The 18900-nt window shown below is 35.8% G+C and overlaps 1 protein-coding gene across 7 annotated transcripts in view; it reads left to right on the forward strand.

Annotated features, from left to right (window-relative positions):
• PALS2 (protein associated with LIN7 2, MAGUK p55 family member) overlaps positions 1 to 18900 on the forward strand; it is a 104327-nt gene that overhangs the window by 38981 nt on the left and 46446 nt on the right. For 2 of the 7 annotated variants that reach the window (XM_017863938.1, XM_017863940.1), the window contains exons 2-4: positions 6768 to 6897; positions 7641 to 7799; positions 10332 to 10453. In XM_017863938.1, coding sequence (XP_017719427.1) covers positions 7715 to 7799; positions 10332 to 10453 — 207 coding nt within the window. In that variant the 5' untranslated portion in view covers positions 6768 to 6897; positions 7641 to 7714. The remainder of the gene's footprint in view (positions 1 to 6767; positions 6898 to 7640; positions 7800 to 10331; positions 10454 to 18900) is intronic. The other 5 variants (XM_017863941.1, XM_017863943.1, XM_017863942.1 and 2 more) reach the window with 3 other exon arrangements.

The raw sequence follows: 18900 nt of genomic DNA on the forward strand, positions 1-18900 counted from the left end.
TATAAAACACTAGAACTTATTCCTCATATCTAGCTGTAATTTTGTGTCCTTTATCACATCTTTCTACCCCTTCTTTCCCCCATTCTTCCCTGCCTCTAGTAACCTCTGTTCTACTTTCTACTTCTGTAAGATCATCTTTTTTAGCTTCCACATAAGAGTGTGAACATGTGATGTTTAACTTTCTGTTCCTGATTTATTTCACTTAATGTCCTCCAGTTCCATCCAGGTGGCTGCACATGACAGGATTTTATTCCTTTTTATGGCTGAATAGTATTCCATTATGTATATATACCACATTTGCTTTATCCATTTATCTGTTATTGGACACTTTGATTCTGTATGTTGACTATTATGAATAGTGCTGCAGTAAACATGGGGGTGGTACAGATATCATTAATATACTGATTTCCTGTACTTTGAATAAATGCCCAGTAGTGGCATTACTGGATCATGTGGTAGTTCTGTTTGTGGATTTTAAGGGATCTCCCTACTGTCCTCCTTTGTGACTGTACTAGTTTACATTTCCACCAATAGTATAAAAGAGTTCCCTTTTCTCCACATCCTAGGTTGAATTTATTCTTAGGGTTTTTGTTTTTTGTTTTTTTTTTAGTTATTATAAATATAATGGCTTTCTTGATTTTTAATATGTGGTGTTTGTGTAAAGAAATACTAATGATTTTTGTGTGTTGGTTTTGTATTCTGAAAACTTACTGAATTTATCAGTTCTAAGAGTCTTTTTGGTAGAGTCTTTTAGGCTTTTCTATATTGTAAGATTATGTCATATGTAAACAGTAACAATTTGACTTCTCCCTTTCCAATTTGGATGCCCTTTATTTCTTTCTCTTTTCTGTCACTCTTGCTGGAATTACCAGTACTATGTTGAATAAGACTGGTGAGAGTGGATACTCTTGTCTTGTTCCAATCCTTAGAGGGAAAGCTGAAAGCCTTTCAGCTTTCAGTGGGATATTATTAGCTGTGGATTTGCCATATATGGCCATTATTTTGTTAAGGTACATTTCTTCTCTATCTAATTTATTGAGTTTTTATCAGGAAGGAATGTTGAATTTTGTGAAATGCTTTTTCTGCATCTATTGAGATGATTATGTGGTTTTTATTTTTCATTGTGTTCGTGTGTCACATTTACTGATTTGTGTATATTGAACCATCGTTGCATCCCTGTAATCCCACTTGATCATGTTGTTTGATCTTTTTGACGTATTGTTGGATTTGGTTTGATGATAATGTTGAGGATTTTTGCATTTATGTTCAGTAGGGATACTGGTCTGTAGTTTTCTTTTTGTGTGATGTCCTTGTCTCGTATTGGTATCAAGGTTATTTTGGCCTTGTAGAATGAGTTTAAAAGAATTCCCTCCCCTTCAATTTTTGGAGTAGTTTGAGAAGATAATTTAGTGGTGAAGTCATCCAGTCCTGGACTTTCCTTTGTTGGGAGAGTTTTTTTGTTAGTGATTCAGTTGTATTATACATTGTTGGTCTGTTGAGGTTTTCTGTTTCTTCTTGACTCAATCTTGATAGGTTTTATATGTCCAGGAATTTATTATCTATTTTTTCTAGATTTTCAAATGTATTGGCATATAGTTGTTCATAATAGTCTTCAATGATCCTTTGTATTTCTGTAATATCAGTTGTGACATGTTTTGTTTCTGATTTTATTTGGATTTGCTCTCTTTTTTCTTGTTGATTTTATTTTTTCAAAAAACCAACTTGTTTTGTGTACTTTGTATTATTTTAGTCTTTAATTTCTGCTCTGATCCTTATTTTCTTCCTTTTACTACCTTTGAGGTTGGTTTGTTCTTTGTTTTTCTAGTTCCTTCAGATGCATCATTAGGTTATTTGAAATCTTTCTCCTTTTTTTTTTTTTGAGACGGAGTCTTGCTCTGTCACCCAGGCTGGAGCGCAGTGGCGCGATCTCTGCTCACTGCAAGCTCCACCGCCTCCCGGGTTCACGCCATTCTCCTGCCTCAGCCTCCCGAGAAGCTGGGACTACAGGCGCCCGCCACCACGCCCGGCTTACTTTTTTGTATTTTTTAGTAGAGACGGGGTTTCACCGCGTTTGCCAGGATGGTCTCGATGTCCTGACCTCGTGATCCGCCTGCCTCGGCCTCCCAAAGTGCTGGGATTACAGACATGAGCCACCGCGCCTGGCCAATCTTTCTCCTTTTTTGATGCAGGAATTTACTGCTATAAACTAGTCTCTTACTACTGCTTTTGCTGTATCTCACAGGTTTTGGTATATTGTGTTTCTATTTTTATTTGTTTCAAGGAATTTTTTAAATTTCCTTTTAAATTTATTTACTCATTGGTCATTCAGGATCATGTGGTTGAAATTCCATGTTTTCTTACAGTTTTATATGTTTCTCTTGTTCTTGGTTTCTAGTTTTATTTCGTTGTGGTCAGATAAGATACTTGATATTATTTTGATTAAAAAAAAAATTTTGTGACTTTTGTGCCCTAACTATATGGTCATAAATGTGGTTCGCAGTACTTCTCATTACTTACTTTTCTTTCCTTTGACATTGTACATTTGTCTTTATTTTTCCTAGAAAATGTTTCATGTGCTGATGAAAAAAATGTGTATTCTGCAGCTGTTGGGTGAAATGTTCTGTAAATGTCTGTTAGGTCTGTTTGGCCTATGGTGCAGTTTAAATCTGATACCTCGTTGATTTTCTGACTAGGTGATCTGTCCAATGCAGAGAGTGGGATGCTGAGGTTTCCAGCTGTTATTGTATTAGGGTCTATCTCTCATTTTAGATGTAATAATATCTGCTTTATATATCTGGTGCTCCAGGGTTGTGTGCATTTATAATTGTTTTAGCCTGTTGCTTAATTTACACTTTTACTACAATGTCCTTATTTGTCTCTTATCACAGCTTTTAAAGTCTGTTTTATCTGAAATGAAATAAGTGTAGCTATTTGCATGGAATATCTTTTTTCATCTCTTTGCTTTCCCTCTGTGTGTCTTCACAGTTGAAGTGAGTTTCTCGTAGGCAACATGTAGTTGACTCTTGTTTTTTTAAATCCATTCAGCCAGTTTATTTTTTTTAATTGAGGAATCCAATCCATTTACAGCCAAGGGTGGTGTTGATGCGTGAGGACTTACTCCTGTCATTTTGTTATTTTCTTTTCTCTTGAAAAAATATCCCTTGTTTCTTACATTCTCTTATTGTTTATTTTTGTGGATGAGTGGTTCTCTGTAGTGATGTTTTGATTTCCTCGTCTATGACTTGATACTTTTCTTTTGCTGTTTTTAGAACTCTTTGTCTTTGACTTTTGACAGTTTGAGTATAATGTGCCCCAGAGAGGACTGTTTGGATTTTTATCAATTCGAGGACTTTTGTGCTTCCTGGATCTGGATGTCCATTATCTCCCAAGACTTGGGAAGTTTTTTACAACTAGCTCATTAAATATTTCCTATGATGTTTCCCTTCTCTTCTTCTTCTGGAACTCTCATAATGTGAATATTTGTTCACTTAATGGTGTTCCTTACATTATTCTTTTTTTCTTTTTGTCTGCCTTAGTTATTTCAACAGACCTATCCTAAGTTCAGAAATTAATTCTGCCTGGTCTAGTCTTTTGTTGATGCTCTTCGTTGTATTTTCTTTTAATTTCATTCATTGAATTCTTCAGTTCTAAGATTTCTGTTTGTTTTCTAGTATCTCTCTCTTTGTTGAATTTCTCATTCAAATAATGAATCATTTTTCCTAATTTTGTTGAATTATGTATCTGTATTTTGTTTCTCACTGAGTTTCCTTAAGATTGTTTTGAATTCTTTTTCTGATATTTTGTATATTTCCTAATAATTGGGATCTGTTGTTGGAGAATTACTGTATTCCTTTGGAAGTGTCACGTTTCCTTGTATTTGCATGTTCGATGTAGCTCTACATTGATTTATTTCTACACATATGGTAAAAAAGTTGCCTTTTCCAGTTCTATGGAGGTGTTGAAAAAACTTGGAGTATTGGTTGCTGGGGTGCATTCACTGTTTTTAGGTAGACCCAGTAGTGCAGTCTCTGCAGATTCTTCAGCAGTAATCAATTTTAGTGATGTTTGTAAGTGTTTCAGTGGCCTAGGCTGCAAGAGTTTGTGGCAGCGATGGTGCAGCTCTGCCAGGGGTGGGCTCACTGGGCTGTTTCTCAGGTGCATGAGTGAATAATGTGATGAGGCAACCAACTTGGTGTCTGGCTTGCCGGGATTATGGCCATGGGGCTGTTACTCTGGCTGGTGGCATGGGCACATGCCTGCTTGGCTGGCTTGGAGACACAACACCTGGGTTGGAGCCACTGGGCTATTTCTCAAGTTCTGAGGGATGGTGTGTAGCCACTTGGCCAGTCTAGGGGCATGTCTGCCAGAGGAGAACCCACTAGTCTGTTGTTTAGGTTCTGGATTGGGTGCACAACTGCTCAGCCAGTCTGTGGGCATGTTTGTTGAGTTCAGGCCTCCTGGAGTATCTTAGGGCCTAGGTGCCAATATGCAGCCAGTCCAAGGACATCTTCACCAGAGGCTAGCCTGCCAGGCTCTTTTTCAGGCTCAGGACATGGATGTGCAACCATCTAGCCACCATGGGGACATGTCAGCTGCTCAGTTGCTCAGGGACCTCTGCTGCTCAGGGGAGGGCATACAATGGTGTGACTGGCTCAAGGGTGGGTTCTCCCTGGGTGTGTCCACCAGATTGTTTGGCCGGAAGTGCTGGCAGCAGGGATTGGTTTCCTTGCTCTGCAGGACCAGAGTCACAGCAGATCCTGGGCTCAGGCTCTATGCAGCTGGGGTTGTGGCATTCAGACACCTGTGTGGACGTAGTGGAATGAAAACAACTCCTAGGCTGGAAAAGTGGATGGTGTACTTCAGAAATGGTTCTGGTCTCGAGATGATGGGTGACATGCTGCAGCAGCTTGGCTCACAGGGAGTAAGTGGTGGGTGAGGAGTGCAGATCTTGTGCTCCCAGTCTAGGGGAATACAACTGTGTAAATTCACAGCAGCTCCCCAAACTGGGCTCAGGGCTTGCAAGGACTGTGGATTCTCTTAGTAAGGATTGCGTGTGTTTGCAGTGGGAGTGGAGGCTGCTGAGGTTCCTCTGATTACCTTCCTCCCCTACCCAAGCCCCCAACCCCGCAAGAAGTCCCTCCTGACTCTGGGCCATTCCAGGTTTGGGGGATGGGATGGCAGAGGCAGGATGCCTCCGCACTGGCCTTGTGGGCTTCCAATCATCACAGGTATCTCTCCACTTCCCTACTGTACTTCAGCACTCTCCCTTAAACACTACAGTCAAATCTTAGCTGTTTATTTATTGCCTTGGTCCTTTCTTGAAGCGGAAGAATGTGTACCAGACACTTATAGTCAGCCATCTTACTGACGTCACTCTTCATGTCTTGTCGTTTCTTGATTAAACTAGCCGAGTATTTGTCTATTTTAATTGGTCATTCGAAAAAGCCAGCTATTTATTGACTTACTGATTGAATATATCTCTTTTGATTGAATGACTTTTGCTTTTCCTTTTATTAATTCATTTCTGGATTTGATTACCTTGTAAATTTTGGTCTTTCATGATCCATGACAATTTACTCATACTTTCCCACTCTTCGCCCTTTTTTAGTGGGAGTATTCTTCAGCTTGATCTTTCTGCGTATCACAATTTAATCTTGTTTTTGTTTTTCCGTCTTTTTGTTTCCTGGTAATTCTGTTTCTCTGGAGGTTCATGCTTTTGTTTGTTGAATTTGGTTAGTCTAATGCATGCTGCTAGTTTTCATAAGTGATTGGTGATTCATGGTTTTATTCATATTTGTAACTAAAGAGTCTAGATTAAATCTGTTAATTTTTCTCTAGCCCATGTGAGAATCCCATTTATGGCCGGGCGCGGTGGCTCACGCCCATAATCCCAGCACTTTGGGAGGCCGAGGCGAGCGGATCAGGAGGTCAGGAGATGGAGACCATGCTGGCTAACACGGTGAAACCCCGTCTCTACTAAAAATAGAAAAAAAAAAAAAAGCTGGGTGTGGTGGCGGGCACCTGTAGTCCAGGAGAATGGCGTGAACCCAGGAAGTGGAGCTTGCGGTGAGCCGAGATCGCACCACTGCACTCCAGCCTGGGCGACAGAGCGAGACTCTCTCTCAACAACAAAAAAAGAATCCCATTTATGTGTTATTGAATCTAGGGTCTGATTAAAATATTTATCTCCGGCCGGGCACGGTGGCTCACGCCTGTAATCCCAGCACTTTGGTAGGCCGAGGCAGACGGATCACGAGGTCAGGAGATCGAGACCATCCTGGCGAACATGGTGAAACCCCGTCTCTACTAAAAATACAAAAAAATTAGCCAGGCGTGGTGGCGGGCACCTGTAGCCCCAGCTCCTGGGGAGGCTGAGGCAGGAGAATGACGTGAACCTGGGAGGTGGAGCTTGCAGTGAGCCGAGATCGCGCCACTGCACTCCAGCCTGGGCGACAGAGCGAGACTCCGTCTCAAAAAAAAAAAAAAAAGAAAGAAAAAAGAAAAAATTTATCTCCTCTAGAGATTATTAAGAAGGAGTGGAACTTGTAGGTGACTTACCTGTTGAGTTTAGAGTCTCCTTTCTTCCTGCAATCTCTAAGTAAATTGGAAAAACTTCCCTGTTTTTCTGGCTCCTGTCTTAACTTTGTAACCCTCCCCTTCCAGAGAGCCTCATATTTTATATATTAAGTATTTACATATGCTAGAGTTGTCTAGTGTTTATCGATATGTGAATAATCATTATAGATTTATGTTTTAATATTTTATAGGACTAAATCATTTTGCCACTTTAAAAAAATCATGAAGGTACATTATTTGAAGTTTGAGGAAGAAAGGACTTTGGTAACAAAGGACAGCTATTTTAAGCAGAGAAACAGCAGGAGAGATTTCTGTAAGAAGGTACCAGCTCAGATTCCACTGTTCATAATTTTGGTGAGGGACTCTGCAGAATCACGTTTACTAAGTTGGGTTAGGCCCATCTCTCATTATTTGTTATAATTTTCTCACATGATTTTTCTTTATTGTTTCATATGCTTTTAGGATAATGTAGTTAAAAAGAACTATGTATTGTATTTTGACTATAAATCTACCAAATATACAAACTTAATTTGAGAATGATTGACAGCATTATAATATTGGAGATTTCCAGGACAAGGGATGTTGTCAAGTTTATCCATTTCTAGATTAAATTCTATATGATTAAGAATCAATAACAACTTAGGAAGATCTTTAAAATAACCAAAGATCTATTTCACAATTTCCATCACTTTTCTACTGACTTAAACACCAATTTAAAAAAAAAAAAAAGGCAAGCACCTCAAGAATCAATATAGAAGGTACATTTAAAAATCATCTTCAGTACAACTGGAGTTATGAACACTGACTAAACATTTGATAACATTAAGGAATTACTGTTAATTTGTTAGGTATTGCTAATTTGATACTACTGCTAACAGTATTTAGGTTATGTTGTTTAAAAAGAGTACTGATCTTTGAGACATATACATTGAAATAGGATTTCTGGAATTTGCTTCAAAGTTATATAAGGTAGAAAGTATATAGGAGTATGAAACAAGATTGACCATGAGTTGCTAATTGTTGATCATTGTGTGGTTTATTATATTATTCTGTTTTCTTCATAGATGTTTGAAGTTTTCCATAATAAAAGTTAAAAATAAAGACAAATGTGCAATATCAAAAGGAAGAAAAATAAGTAATGAGAAGTACTGCTAACCACATTTATAGCCACAAGACCAAAGTACTTTTAAAATTTGATTCTATTGTTCCCTGCCCACTTAAAGGTAACCTGTTGACCTTAAGCAAAATTACAAAGTAGGTGTAGTTTATATTATTTATTTCTTATGTCATCTTTCTTCATCTTAGTCCAATACTTGTTTTCCTTCTCCTTTGTCAAGTGCACATTGTCCTCTTGTTCACCTCTTTACCTTCAAAAATTGTCAGTAATCCATGAAACTCCCATAGATGAACCTGTCCAAGTTAACATACAAGAGAAGAATGCTTTGTGAGGGAGATCAGGGATAGAAGACAGGAAATAGGTCTGATAGAGTATTAGAAAAAGATTTGAACATTTAGAAAAGTACTGGTAAAAATGTGAGAAGCTTGTTGGAACATTTGGAAAAAACAAGAGTTCCGTATGAAAAACACTATTGATTTTATTTTTAAAAATTGAGAATCTGAAGATAGAGAAGGTAAAAGCTGAAACCTCTAGTATTCTAACAGAAAATAGATAATGTCCAAAATGAGTCGATCACAAAGTAGCAATATTAGCATATTATCCAGAAAGAAGAGAAACTACGAACAGATCTGATTAGAAGGAACAATTAAGTTCCTAGTAATTAATTATGGGAGTAGGATAAGTTGGGAGAAGGGTAAGTAGCATGGAACAGAAAACTGTATTTGTAAGCCATTTAGTAGTACAATCTGACGTTTAACAGTGTTTGCATTTTATTTTAATAAAATAAAATATTAAAAACGACTTCTGTATTTATTGTTGATTTATTCTAAGAAACATCAACAAGAGATAAAACTAATAAAATTAAGATTATAATAGGAGGGGTCTAGCATCAGTCTCTTACGTGTATATATGTTGTCCCAGCATCAGTTGTTGAAAAGACTGTTTTTTCTTTATTGCATTGTCTTGGCACATTGTCAGAATCAATTGACCATAAATTTATGGATTTGTTTCTAGCCTCTTGTTTAGTTGTGTGTCTGTCTATATGCTAGTTCCACGCAGTCTTGATTACTGTAGCTTTTTAGTAAGTTTTGAAATTGAGAAGTGTGGGGTCTCCAACTTTGTTGTTCTTTTTGAAGACTCTTTTGGGTATTCTGGGTTTTTTCGAGTTTCCGTATGAATGGAATGAGCTTGTCAATTTCTACAAAAAAAAAGAAAAGGCAGTTGAGATTTTGATAGGGAGTATATTAAACCTGTAGGTTAATTTGGGAACTGTTGCCATTTTAATAATAAGTCCTCTGATCCATGAACATGGGATGTCATTCCCTTTATTTAGGTCTTCTTTCAATGATGTTTTATAGTTTCATTGTACAAATTTTGTACTACTTCTTTTACATCTATTTCTCAGTATTTTATTGTTTTTGATGCTACTATAAAAGGAATGGTTTTCTTCATTTTTGGATGGTTTGTCACTAGTGTATAGAAATACACTGTATGTAACAACATATTGATTGTTTCGTATTAATCTTGTGTACTGAAACCTTGGCGAACGCACTTATTAATGATAATAAATTTTTGTATATTAGGATTTTCCATATACAAAATAATATGATCTGCAAATATAAATTGTTTTACTTATTGCTTTCCAGTCTGAATGCCTTTTCTTTATTTTCTTTTTCTTTTCTTTTTTTGCTTAACAGCCCTGTCTAGAACCTCCAATACAAAGTTGAATAAAAATGCCAAAAGTGTACAGCCTTATTTTATTCCTTATTAGGAGTAAAAGCACCATTAAGTATGATGCTAGCTGTGGGTTTTTCATAGAGAAGCCTTTTATCAGTGAAGAATTTCCCTTCTATTTTTAGTTTGGTGAATGTTTTTATTATGAAAGGGTTTTGGGTTTTGTCTAATGATTTTCTTTGTCTGAAATGTCATTTGGTTTTGTTCTTTGTTCTATTAATAGAGTATATTGATTGAGTTTTTCTATGTTGAACCACTCTTGCATTTCTGGGATAAAATGAACTTGGCCATTATGTACAGTTGTTTGTATATGTCACTGGATTCAGTTTGCCAGTATTTTGTTTAAGATTTTTGCATTTGTATTTCTAGGAGAGATTGGCGGTAATTTTTTTGTGTGTGATGTTGTTGGGTTTAGTATCAGGGTAATTGGTCTCATAGAATGAGTTGAAAGGTGTTTCTTTTTCTTCTCTTTTTTTTTTTGAAGGAGTTTGTGAAGTATTGGTTTTAATTCTTTTTTAATTAATTGATAGAATTCAGCGAAGGCTGGTTCTGAGCTTGCAGGAAGTTTCTGATTCCTAAATTAGACTTTTCCTTCTTATAAGTCTATTTGAATTTTCTATTTTTTTCCTCGAGTAACGTTTTAAATTTGAAAATATAAAGCAAGTGCAAAGTTGTAGGTGTATATAAGGTAGTCTGATAAAGTCCAAATTGCATATAAAATCTATCCTGCTTTTAATTCCTGGGAAGTCAATTTGAAACTCATACTGTTTAACAGTTTCATTTTTTAAAATATTATTTTTCAAAAGAGTATTCTTAATGTCTATTTGCATTATTAAAATAATTTTACTTCACAACGGCTTGAAATTTACATTTTTTGTTGTTTTTTATGTTACTTTTATCTCAGCAGCAATGCAGCAAGTCTTGGAAAACCTTACAGAGCTGCCCTCATCTACTGGAGCAGAAGAAATAGACCTAATTTTCCTCAAGGGAATTATGGAGAATCCTATTGTAAAATCACTTGCTAAGGTATATAGATTTATTCATAGGATTACTGAATTATTTTGGACATAGTTTTTACAGAGATATTTTCAGATATTACTGTTTTAGAAGTTGGTTGATATACATTAGGTTTAGTTAGCAAATAAAACACTTAGCACATAATGAATTCTTAGTATATGCAAAATTAGGCCACTTTTCTCTTTTCTATTCTGACTTTAAATACAGGATGAAATGACTCTTAGTTTTGCCATAATGCCTTTAAGGTTTAGAGAAATCATACCTGCACAGTTGTGTTTTAACAGGACCTGTGAAAAAGATCCTGATCCTATTTCCATTTTCAACAATGGCAAGGTACTGATTTTCTTTTTTTGCATTACACCGTGTACCTACTTTTCATTTAAGTTATTGACTTCCTTTATCTAGTGCTGTTTTGAAATTTTGTTATTTGTTGCATAAGCCTGATATTTTAAGCCTGTTTCCCTAGTCAACTGTGGAGTAATCTCTTTAACTCATTGATAAATATACTTTACAAGCATTTTTATTAAATAATTATTATATACTAAAGCTTAATGTATTATCTGTTTTACAAACCTGCTATACACTTCTTTAGAGCCCCCCCAAATGACTCTTGCTTTCAAGAATCTATGCCACATGCCTTCTTTGACCTTTTCTTCGTAGAGCCATCTTGTGCCTTTTAGTTTTTGCACTACGAGAATGTTGATTTCACTCTCTTCTGTGATTTTTTCTTAGCCACAGTTTATTATTTGTTTTCTTCCAAGATCTCTGAAAAATACCTTTTACCGGGTTTTCTACTAGTGAGAGTGAGTTAATGATGCAGATTCTTTTTTTTTTTTTTTTTTTTTTTTTTGAGAGGAAGTCTCACTTTGTCGCCCAGGCTAGAGTGCACTGGCACAATCTTGGCTTACTGAAACCTCTGCCTTCTGAGTTCAAGTGATTCTTCTGCCTCAGCCTCCCAAGTAGCTGGGACTACAGGCATGTGCCACCACTCCTGGCTATTTTTGTATTTTTAGCAGAGGAGGGGGTTTCATCCTGTTGGCCAGGCTGGTCTCGAACTCCTGACCTCAAATGAGCCACCAGGCCTGGACAATGATACAGATTCTTCATTTTACTTACATATTTACTCATGCTAAAATCACATGGTATAAAGGTCCTTAAGCAGAAACGAATCCTCTTGCAGATCATCCAACTGGAATTTTTATTTTAGTCATTTTTTACTATATTTTCCAATGTTCATTAGATATTTTTATATTTTAATAATAATATACAGGGTATTATTTCAGATTCAAACTTGTCATAAACATTAATTCCTGCTGTGTTAAAGTAATAGCTCCAGGGTCTGTTGAAATTAGTAGGAACTGTTTAAGTTTATGTTAAGTAGTTTACCTGGGTTCTTATTGTACTTTTAAAATAGTTTTTTACTCTTTTCTTGATGTTATTCTGTTGATTGTCAGTTTATTGTCCATGTATCTGTTACACTGTTATGTCCATGTTTGTTTGATTTATAGCTTTTGATCTATAAATTTAAAAACTATATAATAAGGCACTTATAACATGCTTACAGTTTACAAAGGTCTTTAAAATACACTGTTTTGTCTTAACAACTTTATGAATTTAAAATATACTGTTTTATCTTTCAACAGCTTTTGAATCGAAAAGTAAGACTCAGAGTAAATAAGTGTTGTATCTAAGGTCTCTCTGCTAGCAAATGACAGATGAGGTTTTAGGCCATGTGTTCTATCGTCAAATTCTGTGTTCTAACTGCTACAACACAGGGTAATGGGGTATGTGTGTGTATGTGTATACTTATCTTAAAACTGGTGTGAGTAAAATTTGCTGGTTTTGTGCCATTAATGTTGGCATTTCAGAGGATCATCTTGTTCATTATTCTTAACAGTTGCAATGGTTGGATGACTTTTGAGCAGGTAAGGTGCTACTGTACTCTTTTGAGGATAAAAATGAAATAAAGCAAAGAATTACCCAATAATATGCAACATCCAAGCAGACTCTTAATAAGGAAAAACAATGGTAGTTCAATATTCCTATAATATAGGTTAAAAAGAATCCCAGAAATAGGGGAGGAATTCCGCTTCCAAGAAAGAAATAGTAAGTCACAGCAGGTTAGCACTCTCATTTAACAAGTAAAGGGATAAAAGAGGCACACATTGCTAGATATACAGAGAGGCAGGAATATCTGGCCACTAATCATGAGAAAAACAACAGAGGCAGTCCCAAAAATGGTTCTTTTATTAGCATTTATACACTAGGATTTGAAAATAACTTATTAATGTATTTTTAATAGAAGAAAAGGGAGAAAAGGCATGTAAAATAGTATTAGAAAATCAATAAAAAAAATCAAATGAACAATTTAGGATCAAGAATACAGTATCTGAAATTAGTTCACGGATAGAAGACTAGACACAACAGAAGAGGGAATAAGTGAGTTTAAAGATAGGTTATTAGAAAATATTCAAACAAAAGCTAATAGAAAAGAAAGAATGAAAAAAAGGTAACAGAATATGTGAAATATACTGAAAATGTTTAATATATATGTAGTTTGTAATTCCAGAAAGAAAGGAGAGAGGGAAGAAGAAATATAGGCAAACCCTATACTTTTGCATTTTACTTTATTCCCCTGTGGAGATACTGCCTTTTTAATAAATAATCAGCTAATGGGCAAAATAACCAGCTAGCACTATAATGACGGGATCAAATTTACACATAACAATATTAACCTTAGATGTAAATGGCTAAATATCCCAATTAAAAGACATAGACCAGCAAATTGGATAAAGAATCAAGACCCACCAGTCTGCTGTATTCAGGAGACACATCTCATGTGCAGTGACACACATAGGCTCAAAATAAAGGGATGGAGGAAGATTTACCATACAAATGTAAAGCAAAAAAAAGCAGGTATTGCAATCCCAATCTCTGATAAAACAGACGTTAAATCAACAAAGATCAAAAAAGACAAAGAAGGGCATTACATAATGGTAAAGGGATCAATGCAACAAGAAGAGCTAACTATCCTAAATATATATGCAGCCAATACAGGAGTACCCAGATTCATAAAGCAAGTTCTTAGAGACCTACAGAAACTTAGACTCCCACACAATAATAATGGGAGACTTTTACACTCCANGGATCAAATTTACACATAACAATATTAACCTTAGATGTAAATGGCTAAATATCCCAATTAAAAGACATAGACCAGCAAATTGGATAAAGAATCAAGACCCACCAGTCTGCTGTATTCAGGAGACACATCTCATGTGCAGTGACACACATAGGCTCAAAATAAAGGGATGGAGGAAGATTTACCATACAAATGTAAAGCAAAAAAAAGCAGGTATTGCAATCCCAATCTCTGATAAAACAGACGTTAAATCAACAAAGATCAAAAAAGACAAAGAAGGGCATTACATAATGGTAAAGGGATCAATGCAACAAGAAGAGCTAACTATCCTAAATATATATGCAGCCAATACAGGAGTACCCAGATTCATAAAGCAAGTTCTTAGAGACCTACAGAAACTTAGACTCCCACACAATAATAATGGGAGACTTTTACACTCCACCGTCAATATTAGACAGATCAACAAGACAGAAAATTAACAAGGATATTCAGGACTTGAACTCAGCTTTGGACCAAGTGGACCTAATAGACATCTACAGAACTCTCCACCCCAAATCAGCAGAATATACGTTCTTCTCGGCATTGCATAGCACTTATTCTAAAATCAACCACATAATTGGAAGTAAAACACTCCTCAGCAAATGCAAAAGAACGGAAATCATAACAAAGAGTCTCTCAGACCACGGTGCAATCAAATTAGAACTCAAGATTGAGAAACTCAAAACCATACAACTACATGGAAATTGAACAACCTACTCCTAAATGACTACTGAGTAAATAAGAAAATTAAGGCAGAAATAAATAAGTTCTTTGAAACCAATGAGAACAAAGACACAGTGTACCAGAATCTCTGGGACACAGCTAAAGCAGTGTTTGGAGGGAAATTTATAGCACTAAATACCCACAGGAGAAAGCAGGAAAGATGTAAAATCAACACCCTCCAATTTTGCAAGAAGTTTTGCTTGGATAAAATGCTCTCAAACAACATTACGTGCTATGGAGAAATCTTTCATGAAAGGAGAGTCCATCAATTTGGCAAACCTTATTATTGTCTTATTTTAAGAAATTGCCACAGCCACCCAAGCCTTCAGCAACCACCACCTTGATCGGTCGGCAGCCATCAGCATCAAGGCACGACCTTACGCTAGCAAAAAGATTTCGACTTCCTGAAGGCTCTGATCATTAGCATTTTAACCTTTCAAGTATTTTTAAATTAAGATATGTACATCGTCTTTTAGACATATTGCAGTTGCACACTTAATAGACTGCCTTGTCATGTAAACATAATTTTTATATGCACAGGGAAACAAAAAAAAGTTGTGTGACTTACTTTGTTGCAGTATTTGCTTTATTGTGGTTATCTGGAACAGAACCTGCAGTATCTCTGAGCTATGCCTATACTGCTAGTAGAATGTTGAAACCTTCGACTATAATAGTAGATTAACCTATCTCTTTTTGCAGTTCTGTCATTTTACCTCCCATATTTTAATGCTCTTTTGTTAAACACACATTCACTAAGATTGTTATATCATCTCAGAAAATTAACTCTTATCATTATGTAATTCCTCTCTTTGTTCCCAATAATTTTTCTTGCTCTGAAGTCTGCCCTGTCTGAAATTAATATAGCTACTCCAGTTTTCTTTTAGTTAATGTTAGCATGATGTGTCTTTCTCCATACCTTTAGTTTTAATCTCTCTGTATCTTTGTATTTAAAGTAAGTTTCTGGTAGAAAACATGTAATTCCATCTTTTTTTATTCACTCTGACAGTCTGGTTTTTTTTGTTTGTTTTTTTTTATTTTAGATGGAGTCTCACTCTGTTGCCAGGCTTGAGAATGCAGTGGCGCCATCTTGGCTCACTACAACCTCAGACTCCCTGGTTCAAGCAATTCTCCTGCCTCAGCCTCCCAAGTAGCTGGGATTACAGGCACGCCCAGCTAATTTTTGTATTTTTAGTAGTGATGGGTTTCACCACGTTGGCCAGAGTGGTCTCGATATCTTGCCCTTGTGATCCGCCCACCTCAGCCTCCCGAAATGCTGGGATTAAGGCGCGAGCCACCGCACCCAGCTGACAGTCTCTTTTAAGTGCTTTAGATCATTGATGTTTACATGTTTATTGGTGTAATTTGATTAATATCTTTCATACTATTACTGTTTTGTATTTGTTGCCTGCTTGCCTGCCTGCCTTCCTTTTTTCCTTGTGTCTCTCACTCATTTTGTGTTTTCTGTTTTAACTAAACATTGTATGTGATTTCAACTTTTTCTCCTCTCTTAGCATGTTAATTAGACTTTTAAAAAAACCTTTTAGCAGTTCTTGATTTCGAAGACGTTTGCAGTCTAATGTACTTTCAAATAACACCATACCACTTCATGGGTAGTGCAACTACCTTATAAATAACAGTGTTTCCAGTTTCTCTCTCCTGTCCCATATAATATTGCTATCATTCATTTCATTTACTCATAAGCTATAATAATCAAATACCTTGTTGTGAATAAAACTATTATCTATTAAATCAATTAGGAATAAGAAAAGTAAAAGATTTTATTTTACCTTTTTTTCCTCTCTCTCTAGCACTCTTCTTTATATAGACCCAAGTTTTGCACTTACATCATTTTCCTTCTTTCTGATGAATGTCTTTTAACATTTCTTGCAAGACAGGTATACTAGTAACAAATATTCTCAATTTTGTTTGAAAAGTCCTTTTGTTCTGTCTTGTTTTGTTTTTTACTTTTGAATGATAACTTTACTGGATAGATAATTCCAGGTTGGTGGAGTTTTTTTTTTTTTTTTTTTCAACATTTTAAAGATTTCACTCTATTCTCTGCATGTTTCCTGAAGAGTTCAGTATAATTCTTATGCTGGCTTCTCTACAGGTAAGGTTCCCCCCAACACCTGTTGTTTCAATATTTTGTTTTGAATTTTCTGCAGTTTGAATATAATACACCTACACTTAGAATTGTGGGTTTTTATCTTGCACAATGTTCTGTGAGCCTCCTGGATCTGTGGTTTGGTGTCCATCATTAATTTAGGAAAATTCTCAGTTTCAGATTTTGTAACATTTTGGATTTTAAATTTTTGGATTAGAGATACTCAACCTATATTATGAATAGTGCTGCCATAAATGTTGTTGGATACACTTTTATGTAGACATAGTTTTTATTTCTCCTGGGTTTATAACTAGGTAACTCTGTCTCATTGAGGAACTGCCGGACTGTTATCTATAGTAGCTGTACCATTTTTTATTCCCACCAGGAGTGTACAAGAATTCTAATATCTCTGTATCATCTTCAACACTTGTTATTTGATTTTTTGGTTCTTAATTGTCCTAGTGGGTATGAAGTGGTATTTTATTAGGTTTTGATATGTTTTTCCCTGGAGACTTAATAATGTTGAGCATCTTTTCATGTGCTTATTGACCATTTGTACATATTTTTTGGAGAAATATCTATTTAGATTCTTTGCCCATTTTTAAATTGAGTCATATTTATTATTATGAAGTTATAAGAGTCTTTTATGTATTCTAGGTACAAGTCTTTTATCAGATATATGATTTGCAAATATTTCTCCCATTATATAGATTGTCTTTTTACTTTTCATCATAGTGCCTTTTGAAGCACAGAAGTAGTTGTTTTTTTGTTTTTTTTTTTTTTTGAGATGGAGTCTCGCTCTGTCGCCTAGGCTGTAGTGTAGTGGCACGATATCGGCCCACTGCAAACTCTGCCTCCCAGGTTCATGCCATTCTCCTGCCTCAGCCTCCTGAGTAGCTGGGACTACAGGCACCCGCCACCATGCCCTGCTAATTTTTTGTATTTTTAGTAGAGATAGGGTTTCACCATGTTAGCCAGGATGGTCTCGATCTCCTGACCTCATGATCTATCCACCTCGGCCTTCCAAAATGCTGGGATTACACTTGTGAGCCACCATGCCCGGCCAAAGCACAGAAGCTTTTAATTTGATGAAGTCCAAGTTGTCTTTTTGTCTTTTGTTGCCTTGTGATTTTGGTCTCGTATGTAAGAATCCTTTGCTAAATCCATGGTCATGAAGATTTACCCATGTTTCGCAAGAGTTTTATAGTTTTAGCTCTTACATTTAGGTGTTGGATCTATTTTAAGTTAGTTTTTTGTATATGATATGTTAGGCACCAACTCTGTCTTTTACATATGCATCTTTAGTCCATTTGTTGAAGAGACTATCGTTTCAAATGGTGTTTCAGCACCATTTGTTGAAAGGAATATTTTTCCCCATTGAGTGGTTGTGGGCACCTTTGTCTAACATGCAACAGTTGGCCACTGACATGTTTTTTTTTTTTTTACTTCCAGTTCTATTCCGTTGATCTATTGATCTTTCCTTGTGTCAACATCATGTTTTGATAACTCTTGTGTAGTATACGTTTTGAAATCAGGAAATGTAAGTACTCCTACTTTGTTCTTTTTCAGGATTGTTTTCACTGTTCTGGATCCCTTTGCAACTCTGTAAGAATTTTAGAATCAGTTTGTCCATTTCTATAAACGTGTCACTGAGGATTCCAATAGGCCTTGCATTGAATCCGTAGTTCATTCTGGGGAGTATTGCCATCTTAACAGTGATAAGTCTTCTGATCCATGAACATTTATTTAAATCTTTAATTTCTTTCAACAATGTTTTGTAATTTTCAGAGCGTAAGTCTTGCACTTATTTCGTTAATTATACTCCTAGGTATTTATTCTTTTGAATGCTGTTGTGAATGGACTTGTTTTTTAAATTTCATTTTCAGATTTTTCATTGCTAGTGTATAGAAATATAATTGAGTTTTGTAATTTGATCTTATATATCTTGCAACCTTGCTGAACTTAATTTTTTATTCAAATAGTCTTTTAGTGAATTCCTTCGGATTTTCTAAATACAAGGTCATGTCATCTGAATATAGACAGTTTTATTTCTTTTCAACCTGAATGACTCTTTTATTTTTCTTGCCTAATTGTCCTGGCTGTAACCTCCAGTACAGATGTTAAATAGAAGTGATGAGAGTGGACATCTTTGTCTTGTTTCTGCTCTTAAGGGGAAGTACCTAATCTTTAACTAGTAAATATAATGGAAGCTGTGGGTTTATACTGCTATCCTAAACCTTGACTTTTTACATAAAATTTTGTATCAGTACCTGTGTAACAACTTTATTCTTTGTAAATGTGACATAGTATTTTATTGTGTGGATATGTCAGGTCTTTTGAGTCAGCCTTCTGATATTTAGATGGCCTTTTTCTTACAAGTTATGCTGTAATGTGTAATCTTACTACATGTTATTTTGTACATACACATGCACACACACACACACACAC

This window comes from Rhinopithecus bieti, unplaced genomic scaffold (assembly GCF_001698545.2).
Source record: "Rhinopithecus bieti isolate Rb0 unplaced genomic scaffold, ASM169854v2 scaffold_73130, whole genome shotgun sequence".
Classification (NCBI taxonomy): Eukaryota; Metazoa; Chordata; class Mammalia; order Primates; family Cercopithecidae; genus Rhinopithecus; species Rhinopithecus bieti.